Source organism: Poecilia mexicana, unplaced genomic scaffold (assembly GCF_051168715.1).
Source record: "Poecilia mexicana isolate PSO_F unplaced genomic scaffold, ASM5116871v1 scaffold_9, whole genome shotgun sequence".
In the NCBI taxonomy this organism is placed as follows: Eukaryota; Metazoa; Chordata; class Actinopteri; order Cyprinodontiformes; family Poeciliidae; genus Poecilia; species Poecilia mexicana.
In genome coordinates, this window is record NW_028263378.1 from 13,049,262 (window position 1) to 13,070,142 (window position 20,881).

At 37.9% G+C, this 20,881-nt stretch overlaps 1 protein-coding gene across 2 annotated transcripts in view; it reads left to right on the forward strand.

The window, feature by feature from the left end:
* The window catches only part of pde4d (phosphodiesterase 4D, cAMP-specific), a 57,263-nt gene that overhangs the window by 21,974 nt on the left and 14,408 nt on the right, over positions 1-20,881 (forward strand). For both annotated transcript variants that reach the window (XM_014985592.2, XM_014985593.2), the window contains exons 2-6: positions 13,141-13,332; positions 14,778-14,814; positions 14,895-14,971; positions 15,525-15,574; positions 18,999-19,111. In XM_014985592.2, coding sequence (XP_014841078.2) covers positions 13,141-13,332; positions 14,778-14,814; positions 14,895-14,971; positions 15,525-15,574; positions 18,999-19,111 — 469 coding nt within the window. The remainder of the gene's footprint in view (positions 1-13,140; positions 13,333-14,777; positions 14,815-14,894; positions 14,972-15,524; positions 15,575-18,998; positions 19,112-20,881) is intronic.

A 20,881-nucleotide genomic window follows, 5' to 3' on the forward strand; every position in this document is an offset into this window, starting at 1 on the left:
GGCAGAGCTTTATGTTAGAAGCACAAGATCAGCAAAAGTATTTTATTATTTTGAAACAAAGACGAAACAGTTATTGAGATGACATTTGAAACTCCAGCATTTTATTTTATTGCTATTCAGTAATGCTAACTCAGCTGCCATTACTGATGCAGCAGTCTCTGTGTATTTCCTAATAATGTACATCTTCATCTTTAAAACTTTTCAGTTATGAAATGATTTACAAATCCGCATTGATGCGTGGTGCATGGAAACAAAAACACTAAAATCACAACTTTTCTCCACTTCGTTAAACCTTATTGTTTTCTGTTGAAAGTCTTGGTGTCTGAAAACCTGAACAAATGTCTAGACATATCTATACTTCTTTTTAAATAATGTCTTTCATCTCTGTTCTTCATCTGGCCTATTTATTGTACACCTTGCAGATGCTTTAAATAGCTTGCTCTTCGTATTCTCCCCATTGTAGTGCCATTGTTTGCACTGCTGCTAGTATACAGGTGTTGTTAGTTCACTGAAAATCAAAATACAAATGTAAACTTTCCAACCAGCCCGTCACAGCTTAGGTTCGGTGAAGCTGAAAACCCTCTGCTTACAGACTACAGACAGTTTTTGCATATCTACTGAAAAGCTAAATTTATCTGTAGTTGAATTCAGGATGCTGAATGCATCCCCAGGGGCAGAACTCGCCTTGCCCTTCCCCTCCTGTCTCCTATTCCCTCCTGTTCCAGCTTGTTCTTGCTTGTCAGTAAAACAAAATATGAATTGCAGCTCCAACATTGAAGGTGAACAACGACATATTTTACATTACTTTCTTTCAAAAGGATGGTAACTGAGTACAACTGCGGTTTGTACTCAATTAAAATACTCATAATACAATGCTCATGAAGTTGTGGGGTTTTTACAAGAGACACGTGTTTAAACCTGGTAGAGTCTTATAGTCTCGTGTCAGTTTACTCTGCAACCTACTCAGCTTTTGTAAAATGAAGACATAGTAACCAGGTCTCACGCCGTTATAGTGCTCCTGCAGGTGTGACATATTACTGTACCTACAGTAAAGTGAATGGTTATAAAACTGGTTTTAGTAAAAGAACTGACTGCAAAATGTCTCTCTTTTTTTCTCGTTCCCATTAAAAGCTGAGAATCTGGCAGTGTTTGGTTTGTATGAGCCATCTTTTTGAATGTCTACCAAAAGCAATACTCAGCTGGACAAGGCATGCCGCCTACTCCATCTGTCCTGCCCTCCTCTATGCCATTTACTGTTTTGTGGAGGCTTCTTTCATTTAATTCTAACATTGCCTTTTTTCTGTCATGACAGATATCTGAGTGTTTTTAAGATGAGAGATACATCTCTGATGGGCAGTATTATGAAGAGGATCCAAATGTTTGTGCTTAAGTCCAGTGAAAACATAAGTGTGTTGTATCACAATAGCTTTTATTATGCCATTACATGCCTGATTAGATGTCTTCAGGTTAACATGTTTTTTTTGTTTGTTTTTTTTTTGCACAAACTCCCATGAACAGCTGTGTGAGGCTGTGCATAGCTATGTGATACAAAGACAAGATTCAGCATAAACAGCATAAAGAAATCCAGACAGACCTGTTTGTCTCAACTAGGCAAATAGATGTTTAATAATTACAGACTGTTGGTGTCCATCATTGTGTTTGCGGAATAAACATAGATCAATCATCAGAAGATGTAAATTGGGAGAAATAAGCAAGAAAAGATGGAAAAAGTGTTCATTTTAATGCAAGTCTTTGCATCTGACTTTTTTCAAGCCAACGTTACACTTTAGTAAAAAATGTTAAGGTATAATAAACATTGGCATTTATTAAATTATTGCCAATATAAAGTTAATGAGGAACATATTTGAATGTAAAGTTCAACACTTTAAATTAGTAGCAAATACAAAAAAAAACATTTTTTGCAAGAATTCAGAGATGTTAGTTAGGTAAAATGTTAGTTATTCTCGTTTGTCTTGAGTTGCGTCCTGTGAAGGACGCTTTTCTGTAATTTGATTTTCTCCTTATTAAAATAACTCCTTCAGTTAAAAGGAATGTAAGTCAGTATCAAAATTGCCCTGAGTCTTGTGATTTAGAAACTTCCTGTGCTGGAGCTAAAAGCTCTAAAGTCAACAGAGCTAGGCTGAAGTTGTGATTAGCACACCTTAACTGAGGTTCTCAGAGAAAAGGTTTCAAACATGGCCACTCTTTGTAAAATGTATTTCAAATTTTATTACTCTTTCAGTAACTGTTTATGATGTAGCCAATCCAATTACTTAGGGTTCTCTTTCTTCTTAATATGTGGAATAATACAGAAAAAAGAAAAAGAGAAGGTGAACGCTGGTCAGGATACAACCAAGGAGGACCGAGGAGAAGTGACTTAAGATGGAGACAGTATAGCACAAAATAGTTAACTAAATTAAATAAGTTGAGTAAAATTATCTAAAAAGTTACCAGTTATTTCAACTTCATTCAACTCAGAAATGTTGTTTAAAGCCTAGTCCCCAAAAAATGTTTGCAAACTGTTGCATTAATTTTATTCTAGCAATTTGTTTTAACAGTTTTGACAGTTTCTGGCAATGACTGAACATCAGGTCAGGCCTTTCATAAGGCCTGACAATTTGTAGGTTATTTAATATTTCTTCTAAAATTAGCATTTACATAGCCCACTCCTAAGATAATGAATAGAATGGAAAATAGGTTCACAGCTAAGTGGACCTCCCGTGTGTATTGGAGCTGAAGTGGCTCGCTTTGCTTTTACCCATACGAACCAAGATGACGGCGCATTGCCATGGTGACCTCTTTATGTGTCTCATGATTGACTAACTTTTCTCAGTGTTACAGCTGCGGCAGTAGGAGCTAGAGCAGTGTTACGACTGAAGACAAAGATTCATATTATTTATATCTCACAGAGTCTGAAGGAAAGAGGGGGAAAGCAAACCAGGGAATGAAACACTGTCATTAATAATTGATTTGATTGCATCCTGCTATGTAAAAAAGGTCAACTGAGTAGTACTCGTCCCTCAAGCAGTAAAAATTCCTACCAATTTTCCAAGAATTATGGCAAATTGTTGCTGTTTTAAGGTGATTTTTTTTCCCAGTAAGATTTGCATGAATGAGTTTCAGCTGCTGTCATGATCTGTGTTTCTGTGTATTTATTTTAAGGTTTTTCTGTGTTCAGTTTCTGTCCTGAGTCTCTGTTTCTGCGTCTTCCCCGTTGATTGCTTCCCAGGGGGTGTTTCATTCCTTGATTACCCTCCCTGTGTATTTAGTCCCACCTGTTGTCTGTGTTCCTCATCAGATCCTTGTCGTATGTCGTTTGTCTGCCTGCCATCACAGTTGAACTGTAAAGTCCTGTGTTGGTTTAGCTCTCTTATTTAGTCCTCAGTTTTTCAGTTGCTACCGGTAATTAGCTGTGTGCTAACTCTCTGCCGTGCCGCTTGTGTTGGACTGTGCTTGAGCTCTCTTTATTAAATCATCATCATCATCATCATCTGGGTCTCAGCGTTCGTTCTCACAACCACCAAAACACCGCATCTGACAGCTGCCAAATATTTATGAAAAGTTAGTCATTCCTCAGCTTGAAGTGGTTTTCTAAATATACTCACAAAAGTACAAAGTTCTCAAGAACTCTTTAATTTGACAAGACATTGATGAGAAGACTCAGAGCAAAAGATGCTGGCTTTGTTTTAGATATCTTCACAGTTTGGATGTTTTGTATTTAGGTTCCACTTGTTCTTGAGGATATGTTGTGATAAGGAACATTTTGTACTTGTTAACCAACTATTTAAAGTTATTTTTTACATTTTCTAGTATGTCTATTGTAAGAAAATTTGTTTTTATGTCAAATATATACACCTAGAGGTGTATATATAAAAAAACAAACATAAATTGAATTTCATGTTTGTTATAATAATGTCATGCAACAAAACAGCTGCAGTCTTTAAAAGAATATAGAATTAGTTATTATGGTTATTTTTTTTATTTATGTACATGAAACCATGTGGAATATTTGATATGATCTCACGAGATACAAAAATTTCAAAATTTTGTTGTTGAAATTCTGTGTAAATTAGTGTTTGACACAAAACTGTCTGTCAAGTATCAACACAGTCTCTAAATCATGTAGAAAAAAACAACAACATAATATTAATTTATTGAAGAACTGTAATAATCAATTATGACACTGTTATGTACATTTTTGGTCAGTGTGTCAGTTGGTTTATTATAAAGCATACAGTCTATGTCCATCTCATTTTGAAAGTATAGTGAAACTTAAATGAAATCACAAAAAAGTTGAGGAATGAAGATAATTAAAAATAACTCATGCTTTTGTTAATTACTTAGGTACATAACTAGTTTTAGATGCAAAACTTGAAGTGCAAAGGTTTGAAATGGCAAGTCGTATGTATAAAAGAGATGTATGAATCTATGAGGGGCCGTTTAGGACAAAATTTACGTTTTGTCTCTCACACACTACCAAAAAGTCTCGCATACTCCAAAAAAGTAGCCTCGCATACTCAAAAAAATTACGTTTAGTCTCTCACACACTACCAGAAACTCTCGCACACTCCAAAAAAATAGCCACGCACACTCAAAAAATACTAAAATGTCACACACACACAAACGTTAACTTTCTCGCACACATACACTAACAGCTCGCACATTCACAAACGTTAACTGTCTCGCTCACATACACTACTAACAGCTCGCACACACACACAGACGTTTATCTCTCACATACACAAGACTAAAGTTGAACACACACACACAGTACTAAGACTCGTTTTTTGAATGTGTGAGAGCGAGACTTTTTTTGAATGTGTGAGAGCGAGACTTTTTTTGAATGTGTGAGAGCGAGACTTTTTTTGAATGTGTGAGAGTTGTCACGGAAGAGGCGGGGCATAATTTTTGGATCAAACTGCGCATGCGTAGATCCTAAACTATAATTTTCCATTTTTGACTCACTGTATGTTGTATTACTTAGTATATTTGTGCTTTTAAATATATATAAATATATTGAAACTATCTTTCAATAGCTACCTTATATTAAACTATGTTAAGGACAAATGTCAAACATAGTGCAAATATTTTGAAAACAAAGTAAAGATCTTGCAGGTATATTAATCTCCTTCCTCCTTCATCAGAAATGAAAAATTATAAATGCACACTATGTGTTGGGAACCTGTGTTTGTTGACTGACTTTTATTTGTCAGGCTTACGAGACAAAAGCTGAAAAAAGATCGATTTTCTTCGCTTTCAAAATAACACAAAACAGCGAAAAAAGACCTCCACACCAGACCTCGTTTATTTATGTATGTATTTTTATTTTGATAGCTGCCGATTAAACTGAAAGTTACACATTGATATGATCATATGAGTAGTTTTTACCGAGAAATCGATCAGAAGCGCCATGAAAATGGTCATATTCACCGGATCCGCGTCTCTGGCTGCAATGCGCGCTCCCGTCACAGGGGGAACAGATTTTCACGGGGGAACAGAATTTCTCACAAGACCTCTTAATAATTCCTGTAATGCTGGCACCCAGTGGACAGATTGTACTACAGCAATTTTGCTATTTTTAATCAATCAATCAAATTCATTTATTTCTATAGCACATTTAATCTACAAGAAAATTAAACGTTCTATATATATTTAAAATATATATAGCACAAATATACTAAGTAATAGAACATACAGTGAGTCAACAATCGAAACTTAAGGTTTAGGATCTACGCATGCGCAGTTTGATCCAAAAATTATGCCCCGCCTCTTCCGTGACAACTCTCACACATTCAAAAAAAGTCTCGCTCTCACACATTCAAAAAACGAGTCTTAGTACTGTGTGTGTGTGTTCAACTTTAGTCTTGTGTATGTGAGAGATAAACGTCTGTGTGTGTGTGCGAGCTGTTAGTAGTGTATGTGAGCGAGACAGTTAACGTTTGTGAATGTGCGAGCTGTTAGTAGTGTATGTGAGCGAGACAGTTAACGTTTGTGAATGTGCGAGCTGTTAGTAGTGTATGTGTGCGAGACAGTTAACGTTTGTGAATGTGCGAGCTGTTAGTAGTGTATGTGTGCGAGAAAGAACGTTTGTGAATGTGCGAGCTGTTAGTAGTGTATGTGTGCGAGAAAGTTAACGTTTGTGTGTGTGTGACATTTTAGTATTTTTTGAGTGTGCGTGGCTATTTTTTTGGAGTGTGCGAGTTTCTGGTAGTGTGTGAGAGACAAAACGTAATTTTTGGAGTGTGCGAGAGTTTCTGGTAGTGTGTGAGAGACGAAACGTAATTTTTTTGAGTATGCGAGGCAACTTTTTTGGAGTATGCGAGAGTTTCTGGTAGTGTGTGAGAGACAAAACGTAATTTTTTTGAGTATGCGAGGCTACTTTTTTGGAGTATGCGAGACTTTTTGGTAGTGTGTGAGAGACGAAACGTAATTTTTTTGAGTATGCGAGGCAACTTTTTTGGAGTATGCGAGACTTTTTGGTAGTGTGTGAGAGACAAAACGTAAATTTTGTCCTAAACGGCCCCTCATATGAATCTCCTAAGGTTTGCACTGTACAGGAAGTTTCTCTCATTTGGAAAAAAATGTCTCAGATTTCTCTCCTAATTTTTGAGCCAAAGACAAATTTGGCTATTGCTTCTTGTTGGGTATTGGCAAATCAACATATATCTGCCTTGACTTTTTTTCTTTTTACTTCTGTGAATACATGTGTGCGTGTGTGTGCGTGTGTGTGTGTGTGTGTGTGTGTGTGTGTGTGTGTGTGTGTGTGTGTGTGTGTGTGTGTGTGTGTGTGTGTGTGTGTGTGTTTGTGTGGATGGGCAGTGCAGATAGAGGAAACAGGCGTTGTAGTTATCAATGAATGGTCAGTCCTTATCTGCTTGGTCCGGTCTGCTTTGTGGTTGATGGCCTTGTCACATATTCTTTACCTCCTTCCCCAGTCTTTTCAAACGAGATGGTAAAAGAAGAAAAGGATTTGCCTTGACATGAATAGTAATATGTTGCAGCTTGTAGCTATGGCTTGCCCTTAACGTACAACCAATCTGCTTTGACCTGCGACAATGTTACAGTCACTGCTATTTGCTAAAAACTTCTTCTATCACTTGAGATAGAAACATAGAAAAGTACAAGATACTTATATCATAATAATAACAGTAAAAATAATATTTTTAAGGGAATCTTTGGAACAATATTTAATGCATTCAACTGATTGGACAGTGACATTTCAAGCGGATGGTTTCCAGAGCCAAAATATTCATTTTCTAAATCTTGGTAGATATAAAGCTTGCTATTACTTGATTTGTTGTATTTGTTTACACTGATTATTAACCTGAAATATTTTACCCTCACTATCTGTATCTGTATTTGAGGACTAAATATTCGGCAGTTAACCTCAGGCCAATTACATGAGCAGATAGCACAACTACATAATTAATAATATCAATAATTAAGTTAATATCAGCCTGTCATAATCGGTGTCATTTTAAGAAGAACACAGCAACAGAAATTTATGATATTCTACTTGAGTGTTGCTTTAAAACAACAAAGTTGAGCAGTCGGTTCTAAATCTTTCTTTGAGTGTCTTTATTGAAATAAAATAATCATATCACAACAGGAACATATGCTAATCAATATGTTCTAATGTTTTAGCAGCAGTAACATCATTGCTTTTCCCTTATAAAGTAATTATATCATTTCATATCTTTTAGTTTTTTTTCTTTGTGTAACATCTTCACTCAAGGCAATAGTTTTATGATAATCTTGTGGGACCTCATTCCTCTAGGACACATAGCTGTCGGTACCCTGACATAAACACTGTGCTGCCATTTTAAAACCGTAGGTCATGGACATGCCACAGGACACACCTTGCTCATGTCCTTTCCTTCTGTCTCCGTCTATTTTTCACTGTTCACTCACCTCTTTGTCTTTCCTTGTTCTCCGCTTACACCAAAACAGAAAATGGTTAGTTCACCGATTCACTCTCAGCTCCGAGCTGTTACACATAACTAATGATGGGACAGAGCATAGTGTGTCTTTTTAAACACATCAGCAAGGATGAGGATAGATGGGATTCTGCTCCACCTGAGGGTGTAGCCATGAGAACAATGTTGGTCACATTACATAACACAAACATAGTTATGTGTCTCTTTTAAATGTGCAACCAAGTGCAAAGAATGTGAAGTTTATATATAACTCAACCGAGAGCTTTAAAACAAATTAAAAAAAAAGATCTTATAAACCTGGAATCCCAAATGTTTCCAAGCTGTGTGCTAAAGTAGACAGAGGGAAGGCAACGCTTGCTTTATTTTAGAAAGCTATGGACACAAAAGGAAGCAGGCTAGTGGGAAACAGTGAGGAGAAATATTTATCTCCTTACTGTTAAGCTAACCTCAGAAAACCTAAACCTTTCTGAAGTTAAAGCTGCAAAAAGAAGATTAATGAATATATATTAGTATGTATTTCATGGAGTTTGATTCCCTGCCTGGTTGGGGGACATAATACTGAAATGCCTTTTTTTTTCTGTTTGTCAAATAGGACCAGCTGACCTCAGAAAGAGGCTAAAGATGGCACAGACTCACAAACTCTGAGTTTTAACTCTCAAATCAAATTATGTCAACTCCTGACTCTAGTTACAAAGTGGAAAATTCAACAGAACATTATTACGGATCACATTCTATATTAATTTGGTATTAAAGTTTCTGTGTTAAAGCCACAATAAGTAGCATATTCATTTTTTTTGTCATTTAGTTTTCCATGAGCGGTGTAAGTGTAAAATATGCAGGTTTTTTCCTACAGAAGGCTCTGCTCCTGAACTAGAACACACAAAGATGTCAAAGTCCTGTTCTTACTTAGTGGTATCTCTAAGAGCCACATTTGCAGAATGGCTGTTAAATGTAGGTCGTGTCCCAGAATAATTTGACAGCAGTACCCCACTTTGCCATTTTTAACTAAGTGGATCATTCAGAGTAGACTCAGCGTTTTGGAAGTAAGGAAATAAACTAATTCAGTGTTTGAGAGCAAATGTGTGAGGGGGTGATGAAACTATGAAAAGGAATAATAATGTGAAATTTATCAGCAAATGTGTCAATCAAAACCAGTCACTGAATGTACAAAGACTTGGGAAAATTATATGCCAGTATAAATTAGTACTTCAGGTGTCGGGGAAAAAATGAGTTTTTCCTGAAGAGTCACAGAGGAGCTACATTGAAATGGGTAGTTGTTCCCTGTTGTTGTGTAGTTGTTTTTTAATAATCATTTTTATCATTTTTGATGTGCTCATTTCTGGAAACTCCACCTTGAAATGTGTTCCTATAAAACAAACAAACAAAAAAACCATCTGCATCGGACCCTGTACCTGCTTTGGGCTGTTTGGTAGAACAACGATCGATAAACGCCTCAAGAATTTCATAGAATACAAAGTTTTTCATTCAAAATGTTTACAGTAAGATAAAGAAACTGTCTGACATTTTTGTTTTAAAAATAAGTATTTTGCAGAGTCAAACTACAAAAAACAATAATTAACGTTATAGTTGGAATAATAAGTTATGGAAAACCTCTAATGAAAATGTTTGAATGAACTGTTGTATTTATTTTTTAGGGGTCAGTGCATCAGTTTCAATTTCTTCTTTGTGAGATATACCATTTATATGCTATTGTTTTGCTTTTTTAATCAGGGTTTAACTGTGGCAAATGTCACTGTCAGACATCGGGAAAGTGGGGGGGGGCTATCCTGGCCGCCCATCAGTTCTCAAAACTACACACACAAAAAAAAAAAAAAACTTGTAATGGCCCACACAGGGTCAGTGCGATCTTTTTAGGCAGAGAAAAAAAAAAAAAGGGGTCCAAATGTCCCCATTTCTTAAGACCAGGGGAGGGTTGAAGGGTTAAAAGTGATGGAGAATGCTCCCAGGGTTCAAAATCTTTTTTAAAGGGATAAAGACAGACTTAGAGTTTTCCCACTCTCTGAAGTATTAAATAATGTAGCTTTCAGGCCAAAAGAAGCCTACACATAGTTTGGCTTGGTGAGCTCCCAGGAACCATTAATGGATTCTATAGATTAAAAGTTTGATTGAGTAGATTACAAAAGAAGAAGGGTATTGGCTATGTTTATTACGGCAACTACAGTTCGATCAGCTCTCATCGTGCATCTGTTATGCTAAAGCCAACAAAGGAAAAATGACACTGGGTGATCTTAACAGTTTTATGATGTTTTTGAAATAACTCAGCACATTTTCTTTTGACGTTCGGATGGTTTTCTTTTTTTTTTTTTTGTTTTTGGTATCACAATTGATATATTGACACCAAAAGGATTGTGCATTATAAATGTCACATGGAAGTTTCAAACAGCATTTGACTTTATAGAGTGTATTACAAATTTAGCAACATATTTATTTAAGACTGACAACTTTTTAAAGAGGTAGCAATCTCAGAAACACTTACTACCTGACATCCATGCATCCATTTATTGTTTATACTCGCTAGTCTGTGCTTGAGTATTTTTTTAAACAATTTTTTAATATTAGTGTCCGATAGTATTTTTTATTACAGATTATCAAAGTAATGCTGGATTTGCTGACCAAGTTCAAAAGTATTTCTCTTGAAAAGGGACACTCACTTAGTCTTCTGCTTATTTCCACTATGTAGCCATACAAGTGTTGGCCTTCTTTTCTCTCTTTTTCTCTGCTGTCTCAAAGATTTACTCTATTGGGAGAAAAAAAAACAGGTATTCCAACTATGATGTCAATGTTGGCGCAATACCATGCTAACTTTGCTCCAAGACTTATTTGTTATTCCAGAGGAAGGGAGGGTGTGTCTATAGAGTAAAACCACACATGCAGTTTAGGTGAGACTGAGCGTGGGCTTTGACGTCAGAGTGCGATCAGATGTTAAACATATGCTAGAGGCTCTGTGTCAACACTTTCTCTGTCTCAGTTTGAGATCTTTTCCTTGTCCACATACAGGATGTACTCATTCATGTGCACTTACCACACAGAGCAGCTGCACGACGAGCTGACCTGTGTTAGCACTGATGACTTTTCTTTCACTGGGGTGAGTCGGGGCTCTCAACGCTTCCAGTAAAGACAGCAGAAGGATTACTTGGCTTGATAAGAGTGTGAAGATGGGTGATATGAGGGAGGTTCAGACTGATTGGTGCTCTTTGAGAGTGTGGAGAGCAACTTTTGAGAAAAGTTACCAGATTCATTTCGACTGCAGCACTTTTGTGTCTTTTTTTTTTTGTCTAAGAAGAACTTAGAGAGGAGGGCAAGGACAATACAATTGCCCTTTGCTCCAGGCAGGCAGCCAAACTATCCTATTCCCCAACAAAAGCTCACTCTCAGTCAGCCTCTGCCATCAGTTATATCACAGGAAGAAGGTAGATCACAGATCATTTAGCCCTTCAAGTATTCTGGAAAATATGCTTGGCATGTCCTGTGTTGCAGTGTGGCTTTCGAGGAGCTTGATAAGATGTGACTACTGCTAGATATTTTACAGACTGCACTAATCACAATTCTGTGGCTAATTTTTGGTCTCCGGTGTTTATAAAGAGGACAGTGATAAAATCAGATACAAGAACAGCATTGACTGTGTTCACATTTTAAACTGTGTTTAACATCTGTTAGAGATCGGTGTGTTTGGTGTGACTCACATGGCAAAACATTCATGTGCTACAGAATGAAGAAATAAACATTGAGTAAAAAGTCGACAACATTTCCAAATCCAGGAATTTTCATGACAAAAAGACCTTTAAAGCTCATGAGGAGAACAGAGCAACTTTGCTGTACTCTGCTTGACCTCCTTAATTTCTCAGTTTATTTCTTGTTAGATAATATATCAGTTGTACTATTGGAACTTATCAACAGATTCATTTAAGAATATATCTTTGGATACATTGGCTTTACTTAAAGACTGGCTTTACGTAAAACCCATATTCTCGATTCTCTACTTTCTCATACAAAATAGGCAACATATTTGTGGGTCTTATTTTCCAACTTTTGTTCTATTGTCTGAACAAACCAAGCCAGGGTTTTTCCCATACCTGCAGGCATTCTGTAACTTTACCAGAAGGAGTCAGGTTTTATCTCGGAGTTAAAGGAAAGGAGCCGGTTTACTTTGAATGAATGCGTTTATTTACACAGGTACGTTTAATATCGGGGGACTTTTAACAACACATAACCCGTGTTTACACACCATCAAACTTTAAAAAGATTTCATTTCAATAACTGTTCACTCTGCATATTTTAGGCTGTCGCACATGCACAGGCTTGCTCATTCTCTAACAGTATTAGAAGGGAGCCAATGCTGAATTAAGACTTTTGTTTTTTTCTTTGTTATGCATCGCTATGATGATTATGATAAGATAAGGAGACGTCACCCTTCTGGGTATTACGCATTGTGTCGAGGGGAATCCCACACTGACCTTAGCATCCTCCCCAGACCAGATTATAGGATTGCGTCCCAGCCTTGGCGATGAGACAGATGTCTCTGTAGATATGCATTAGTCATCACTTGGGTGCACAATCACCTTGGAGACTAAGGAGCTCAGCATGACATCCCAATAGGAAGTGGTGTCACTGGTTAAAAAACACTGCTTAGCTGTGAGTCAGTAGCAGTATCAGGACTGAGGTATTCCCTGTGGCACTGAGGAAGGTTGGAATAAAGCGTGCCGAGTGTGGTTCTGTGTGAGCAGATTTATATGTTCTGGGACTAGAGAGAAAACCTGCTGTGATAAATTACAAGCATAAGTGATTGAAAATAGAGTAGGAGCCCACTTTTGTACACACATTACCATGATTTGATGATGTGTCTATATATATATATATATATATATATATATATATATATATATATATATATATATATATTTGCTATCAATATCAATAGCTGTCAGCACTTTATACAACATGCATAGATAAGTCACACTCAACTCTTAAATTAAATTCCAGACATATTCAAAATGTTGAACAATGTTGAACAGTGCTGCCATATAAAGATAACTTCAATGCTTTTTAAAATGTTTATGCCCAATTACTAACGGATTGCAAATTTTACAGTTTTTACTTTGTTTACAAACCCACTGAAAAAAAAACTGTTCATGTTTTAATACCCTTTTTCCTTCTTCTTCTTCTTTTTTTTTTTTGCCTGCAGCTTTGATGTGGACAATGGCACGTCGTCAGGTCGAAGCCCCCTGGACCCAATGGCCAGCCCGGGCTCAGGCCTCATCCTGCAGGCCAACTTTGTCCACAGCCAGCGGAGAGAGTCGTTCCTCTACCGCTCGGATAGCGACTACGACCTCTCCCCCAAGTCCATGTCCCGAAACTCCTCCATTGCCAGTGACATGTGAGTGGCACAAAGATTTTCCTTTCATTTATAACACATAGACAATCCACCCAAATAAAATGTGCATCTGTCGATCTCAGTGGGGGCTTTTGTGTTTTGGTGGCTCTGTCGCAGCTGGATGTTTTAAGAACCAGTTCTAGACCTCATAGGAAGAGTGCATGAGCAACACATGGTTGTGTGGTGTCACATATCCTAACCCTAACTCATGAGTAAGCATGTGGTGCAAATGCATTTTGACGATACGCAGCATAATATAGTCACCTTCCTGAAATAATGGCCTAAGTCAATTTTTTTTTTTTTTGCCAAAATGATTTAGGCAAAAACAGTGGGAAAAAAGTGACCGTTTTGGCAAAATATGACTTAAACCATTATTTTAGGAAGTTGAAAATGTGAACTTTGTACTGAGGTAGTTTCATTTTAATTTTTTGAATGGTCTTACACAAGATGTCAGGCTTTTTTTTTTAAGTTAATTTAGCTAAATCTCTTTTTTGTGTTTTAGGAGCACAGGACAGAAAAAGCTATCATCTCATTTGATTTTTATCCCACAAATACCAGTTCACATGCTGAAAGGACATATGAATAAAAAGTTGTAGCTGTGGTGTTTTTGCAACAGGATAGCCATTGTCATAGTAACACACACCTGTTTTGCTGCACCTGTTGCCAGTCCGTGTGTATCTTTGTCTTCAATTTATTGGTTACGTCAATAGTAGCTGTAGTTTCCCTTTTGGGTTGGTATGAACTTCAACCAAGGCTTTTCAGTTTAACCTTATTGCGCCTCAAACTTTAGGTAACCACTTGACGCCCAAGGCAATTAATATTTAATCTGTAAAGTTAAACTTCAACTTCAAGTCAAAGTCACATTTTTTCAATAGCGCATTTAAAAACAACAGTTGACCAAAGTGCTGGACAGCTAAAGTAACAAAATAATTGAGTAATTGATAATAGAATCAGTTGTTGTTTTCCTTTAAAAGAAGAGAAGGAAAGCAATGGGAAAAAGCTTAGGGATGTTTTCACAGGTGCATAGAAAGCTAGCATTCTTCACAGCAGCCTTGCTGTGATTAAGCACAAAAAATAGGTTCTGATGCTGAAATGTCGCAATCATATTCTGATTTCGACATTTTCTGACATTTTCCAATATATTTTATATTTTTCTTAATGTATTTTCACTATGCTGACTCCCCCTCCATTCTAGAATACACTTTAAACTTTAATTATTTGTTTTTGAAGCTCTCAATGGCCTTGCTCCTCATTTTTTATCAAAGTTGTTGAGCTTTTCTGTTTTCAGCTCAGACAGTTACTGTTCCACAGCACAAACATTGGGGTAACAGAGCTTTTTCCTACCCCATATCTACAGCTTAACAGGTTCCAGAGCACAACATATTGTCAAATTTCAGCAGTATGGGAATTTCCACTAACATAGACTCCACTTTCTTTATTTCTTTCAGTCATGGTGACGATATGATTGTAACGCCATTTGCACAGGTATGTGAATTTGTCTTAATGTTGCATATTGTGATGATCGGTGCCTGATTGAATCCTAATCAATCGTATCCCGCTCTCAGGTTCTTGCAAGCTTGAGAACTGTACGGAACAACTTTGGTGCATTAACCAATCTACAGCAAGACAGAGCATCTAATAAGTAAGCTGCTTTCATTACTTATGAATACTGAGGTAAAATGAGTGGCATGACATGATGCAGCCCCTAATTCCTACATGATTCCAACCTTAAACATCCAAACACGTAGGAGATATTTTACTATCTTCTAAACATGTAAACAAGTTATCCAATGGATTTATGTTCAGGACCCTACAAAAACTTGACCAGTTTGTTTAGTCGGGGATGTTGTAGAAAGACAGTAGTGCAGTGAGCTGAATCACAGTGGTTATTATTTTTATAGGATTACAAAACACTGAAGGTACAGTTATTAAATTAATTTTATATTCCAGCCAATGGATCCCTCAAACACACTCGTCTTGTACAGTTGGCTGTGTCTGCCCTCTGCTGTTCGTTTTTAGTACTGCAATTGCTCCTTCAGTGATTTCTTTGCAGTAGCTCCTGACAGTCAAGGTCCTTTCTATTTACTGAGCCAATGATAGATGTTGTTTTTCTTTGTTACAGATTGTGTTTCAATATTCTACAAAATGTCAGAATTTTAAAGTGACATATAATATTATGTGTCTGTTTATGACAGGAGATCACCCATGTGTAACCCACCCCCTATCACCAAGACCACCTTTACAGGTAAGAAATTTAAATGAGAAATGTAATGAGAAAATTATTTCAATGTTATACACTATGTTTATTTTCACCAGCAGATCTTCTCATCTTCTGTTTTCATTCTCATAAATATTCTGATTTCATTTGATTTTTTTTTTACTATTGATTTACTTTATATTTACTTTATATATTTATATTCATGGTGATCAAGTATAATTTTTTTTCAGACATAGACATATCAGTGCCAGCATAAAAGAGTCATTGGTTATTGAACGTGTATTCACAGCTGTCCTTTACCTGTTAGACAGTCATCTTTCACTGCACAACCTGTCTGGTCTCTTCTGAATGGGTTTTCTGATGGCATTGTGAAGATTGTATCAGATGTATCAGATGGCTAGAAAAGATTCACCATTGACAGTCCAACACTTTCAGTAGCTGTAACTCAGCTCATGTTTGCCAAGACACTACATATGACTTTCAAAACCGATAAACCTTTCACATTTCCCATTTTAGTATAAGGACCATGATAGCAAAGACATCCACAGAACCAAAAAAAAAAAAAAAGCACTTTTACATAAAAGTGAAAATATTTACTGGCTTTACAAGTGCAAAACAGGGTACTCAAAATAGTGAATATGTCACGTTTCCCTTCAACATTAAAACTATATCTAAAGCAGTTCTCTGAGTGTCACATCTGAAATCATGAGTGATTTCAGATGTGACACTCTGAAATCATCGGGGTCCCAGTGACATTGTGCTATATTTAGCACACAATCCTATTGCTGCAAGCCATTATTGCTCCTGCCATAAAGTGGTGACAGCTGTGAGTCATGGGCATCATTACATCAGAGTATTGACCGATCATCATATGCACAAGCATACTGACTCTGCAACAAGCCAGCTTGCAGAGCAAAGCAATAAAAGAGCATAATTAATATTATCTCAATGATTTTCCCAGGACCAATAAAGTTGCAATTTGATTTGAGGATCTTGGGGCTTTCTAGTTTTATTAGATTTACTTGTTGAAATACTTTAGGAAATTAAAAAGAAAACTGTCTATCTAACTCTAAATTACACATATCTCTGTATGTTTTTGGAAGGCGTTTCCATAATAAATTAAAAGAAAGTGGTAGAAGAGGAAGAAAAACAATACATGGTTTGCAAAACTTTTCGCAAATAAAAATCTGAAAAGTGCGCCTTGCGTTTATATTCAGCACCCTACAAATTGTTGATAAAAGAAAAAACTGAGTTTTATTTTCCTTCATTATTCAGCACAGTAAAGTTTGTGGTTGAAATGTGTGAGAGTTCACTTGCTTTTACCTTGATCAAGGGTCAGGGTTCCTCCTTTTCTTGTCCCTTCCCTCCCCTCCTGTTACTCGTTGAATGTCATTCCTTTCCATTGCCAGTCCGACTCCGGTGTTAAGCTGTTCCATAGTTTGGCTCCAACCCTGCGTCTGTGCAGCAGAGTGGCCTCTCCGAGCGCCGGTGTCTGATGTCGCACTAAGCATGAGAAGAATGTCATTGACGTCAGTGCAGTTGCTGTCAGAAAGAGTAGCACCCGAGCCACTGACACCACACCGGGGGAGAAAGACTGTGACACAAAAAAAGGGAGGCTGAAAGGTTGAAAGATGAGAGGCTAAAAAAAGGGGGGGTAAAAGGAAGGATGAGCAGTGGAGGAAGCATAAAATGCAAGAAAGGGAAAGAGAATGTTAAAGGTAGTGAAGCAGGAGAGACTGGACTTTTGCATATGAGATGTTAAAGATTTAGAGGTAGAGTCAAGAGTAACAAAAAATAGTCCTTTCAAAAATGCGCAAGGATGCACCAGTCCTTTCTGAACAAATTGTATGATCTAAAAACACCTTTCAGATTAATTAAACCGAAATTGTTCTTATAATTCAAAATACTCATGAGATAAAATGTACATATGCAATTGCAGCAATAAGACGTCAGTAATTCAGTGTTAAAAAGACAACAGAAATTCCACGTTTGGCACTGCTGTTGCATTTAGGCATACACATAAATGTTGGCTGCAATGCTGAAATAATACATTTCCCAACCTCTTAACCACCACTTTCTTTCACAAAGTATTAAAATCCTTTGCTTTCTTCATTATGAAGGGAATCAGTACAAACTGGTGTCTGGCATGGTGACATTTTCTGTTCTGTTTGGAGACAAAAAAAAGGAGAGAAATTTGTCATGTGGAAAGCTTGTGATGCTGAGACTCTCATCATATTGTTGTCAACTATCTCTCTGCTTTTGCTGGTGTTGATATGCTGAGCACATATAAGCATGCATGCACACACAGCGTTTGGAGCTGCAAGCTCTGGCTCCTCTTCTTATTTTTATTTTTATCCACTCCGTGTTTTGTGTGCCTCCCTTCCCCGTCCACGGCGCAGTCCTCTCAGGCTTTAGGTACAGCTTAGGGAGAGCAGCACGTTTGGCTACCAGGGACGCCAAAGCAACTGCAGCCCACCCTCCTTACCCCCCCACCTATTTACACAGCATCTGTAGGATACACCATCCGGCACAGACACACAGAGCCAGCTTATACCCACTTGCTTCTTGGATACTGTGGATGTTTTTTTTCGTTTTTTTTTTATTTTTTATTATTGGCATGGGGGCAAAGGAGACAAAACCAGGATGTGTTATGGGTAGCTTTTCAGCTGGTGTGAGTGTGTATGTGTAAACATGTGTGTCTGCTTGCTTCCGAGTGTGTGTGTGTGTGTGTTTGAGTGAAATGTCTTTGTGCTGTTTGACCATGTCTTGGTGCGGTGGACATGCTTGGTGTGTGCTGGACAGTTGGACTCCTGTGGATGCCGACTGGCTCTGAGGTGCTCACCGGATCTTCTTCTTCTTCCCACCATCCCTGTCTCCTCTCTGTCCATCCGATAGCAGACATGGGCCTGCTAAACAGACTGTTGTTCATCCTGCTACATGACTGGAATTACACTTCCTCTAAGAATGAGAGAATACGCTCTCCACATCTCGCTGTGTACGGCTGCTCATGAATGAGTCTGACAAGTTTCTCTATTCCTACTTGCTGTTGCGTTTAGTCCGTGTGAACATCTGCTGGAGGCTTAACATCTGGGCAAAGAACTAACAGGGTGGCAAGATCGCCACCCGTCGACAACCACAACACTCCAGGGGACTGTAGCTGAGTTTGCATTTAAGGAAAAATCCAAGGTTGAGAGGGCAGAACTGAACTTTTTTTGCAAACAGTCAGCGAGGTTCGCTCCAGCTGTGCTGCAAGGTGGCATATGAAGACAGAGAAAGGCCCCTCTCCCAGGCCGTCACAGCTGGCTCACCTGTTCCATTATGAAGAGTCACCCATATGTTTACTCGGGGTATCCCAGCTTAACCGTTTGTGGGGTGGGAGACCCCGGACCGGCCGCTCGTCCTCTGAAGCGGGCCCTCACTGACCCGTTGCCCTCCTGTCTTGCCCCCGCAGAGGAGGCCTACCAGAAACTGGCCACCGAGACCCTGGAGGAGCTGGACTGGTGCCTGGACCAGCTGGAGACGCTGCAGACAAGACACTCGGTCAGCGAGATGGCCTCAAACAAGGTAAGAGATGAGTGAAAAATGTTTTTCCGCTGTTAGATATTTATCTCTTTGCAATGTCTGTTGATAAGACCAAATAATAATTTAAAAATGAATATGCTAAGTTGTTTAAAACATGGAGAAGCTGCTCAAAGAGTTAACTAAAATATGTTTGTTTGTTATTGGTCATCAAAATGCCTGTCTGAATTTGTCCATTGAAGTTTTTAAGTTGGGTGTGATAGTATGTATAGATGGTATTTAGGATTCTATATTTGTGTTCCATATTTTGCCTCTATTAGAGTTGCACTGTTGCAAACATCTGTAAGCAAGGTCTGCTACGGAGATCCAATGATCAGATTTGACTGGGCAAAATTCGCAGACTTTAATTTTGTAAAGTTTTGACCTCTGGATACAGATTTTAAATTAATCCCCTTTTATTTTTAGGCACTAAAATAATATGCAAGAACACCATTATACGAATTTCCTGTAAAGAAAGAGTTTACTACTACTTTATAACAAAGGTAAAGTGATTAAAAGTTGGCATTTTAAATTTTAAAGTTATACAATTATTATGATTCCCTTAAGTTCAAGGTTTTCCAAAAGAAACCAACATTCCAACATTCCTGTTTGTTCTGTAACTCATAGAGGCCATCAACCTTCCTGTTGTCCACTGAAAAGTCTTGCTCACTCTCTTGCAGCCTTAATAAATCTCAGACATGTCTCTGTATGTCGTAGAAAATGTATTTCCCTTTTTAAATATCATGTAAGATCTCTGTGGTTCCTCTTTGTTTTAAATCACTCAAATCTCCACCCTGCTGTGTGTAGCCAGACTAGTGATGTCTAGGTGTTTGTTCATTGATAGAAAAAAGATTGGATTTCTGAGTTTCTGACTGTCTGGCCACAGGTCAGGGTCAATTGACCCTAGAATTACTCTGTTTTTCTGTATTAAATAACTGTATGCTGAAGTTGCTCAGCACTGAGGGTGATCTCAATCCTTTTCAAATAATTTATGAAAGAAAATTAATTTTTTATCTGCTGTCAGTCCTCACCCGACACCTTTTCCAAGGACACTCCTCTTGCATATACACTCTGTCGAGTGCTGTATATGCTGGTATGTTGTCGTAGACAATAATGTAGTTGTTTGATTGCTCACATGCTGCGTTACTATCAGCATAATGCTCATGATCAGCACATTTTGATAAATAAAGAAAAGAACAGAAAGCTCCAGTGCATCATGCACTGTTGATTTTACTGATTGTAGTATGTGTGGTAGCTGTCAGTGCAGTATTACTTAAATAATGTCCCCCTGTCTGAGTGTGAGCCTCTCATAGGTAGAGATTGAACATGCTCGAGTTGCCATGACCTGCTTCTGCTATGTACTCTGTAGTGCATCAACATCAAAAGTTCAATTGTTTGTGTTGTTTTCGTGCATCTTTGTGGTAGCATTGTCATGCAGGCAGGGAGTCCAGGTATGAGCATGCTCAGTTGCCTCCAGTGTGTGTGTGTGTGTGTGTGTGTGTGTGTGTGTGTGTGTGTGTGTGGAAGGAGGTTGCTGCGTCGCTTTGAATGCTGATGAGCACTGGGTCCTCGTGATGTCACACACCGTGATGTCACAAGACATCACGGTGAGGAGAGATGGCGAGGACAGACAAGACAAAGGACTTGCACAGTGTTCACCTCTAATATTAGCCCATCCACAACTTGGCCTCATTTAGACATGAGGAGATTTCTAAAAGAGATGAGAAATCAAGAGTACAGCTCTGCCTCACCGTCGCTCACCAACAGAGCTATCTC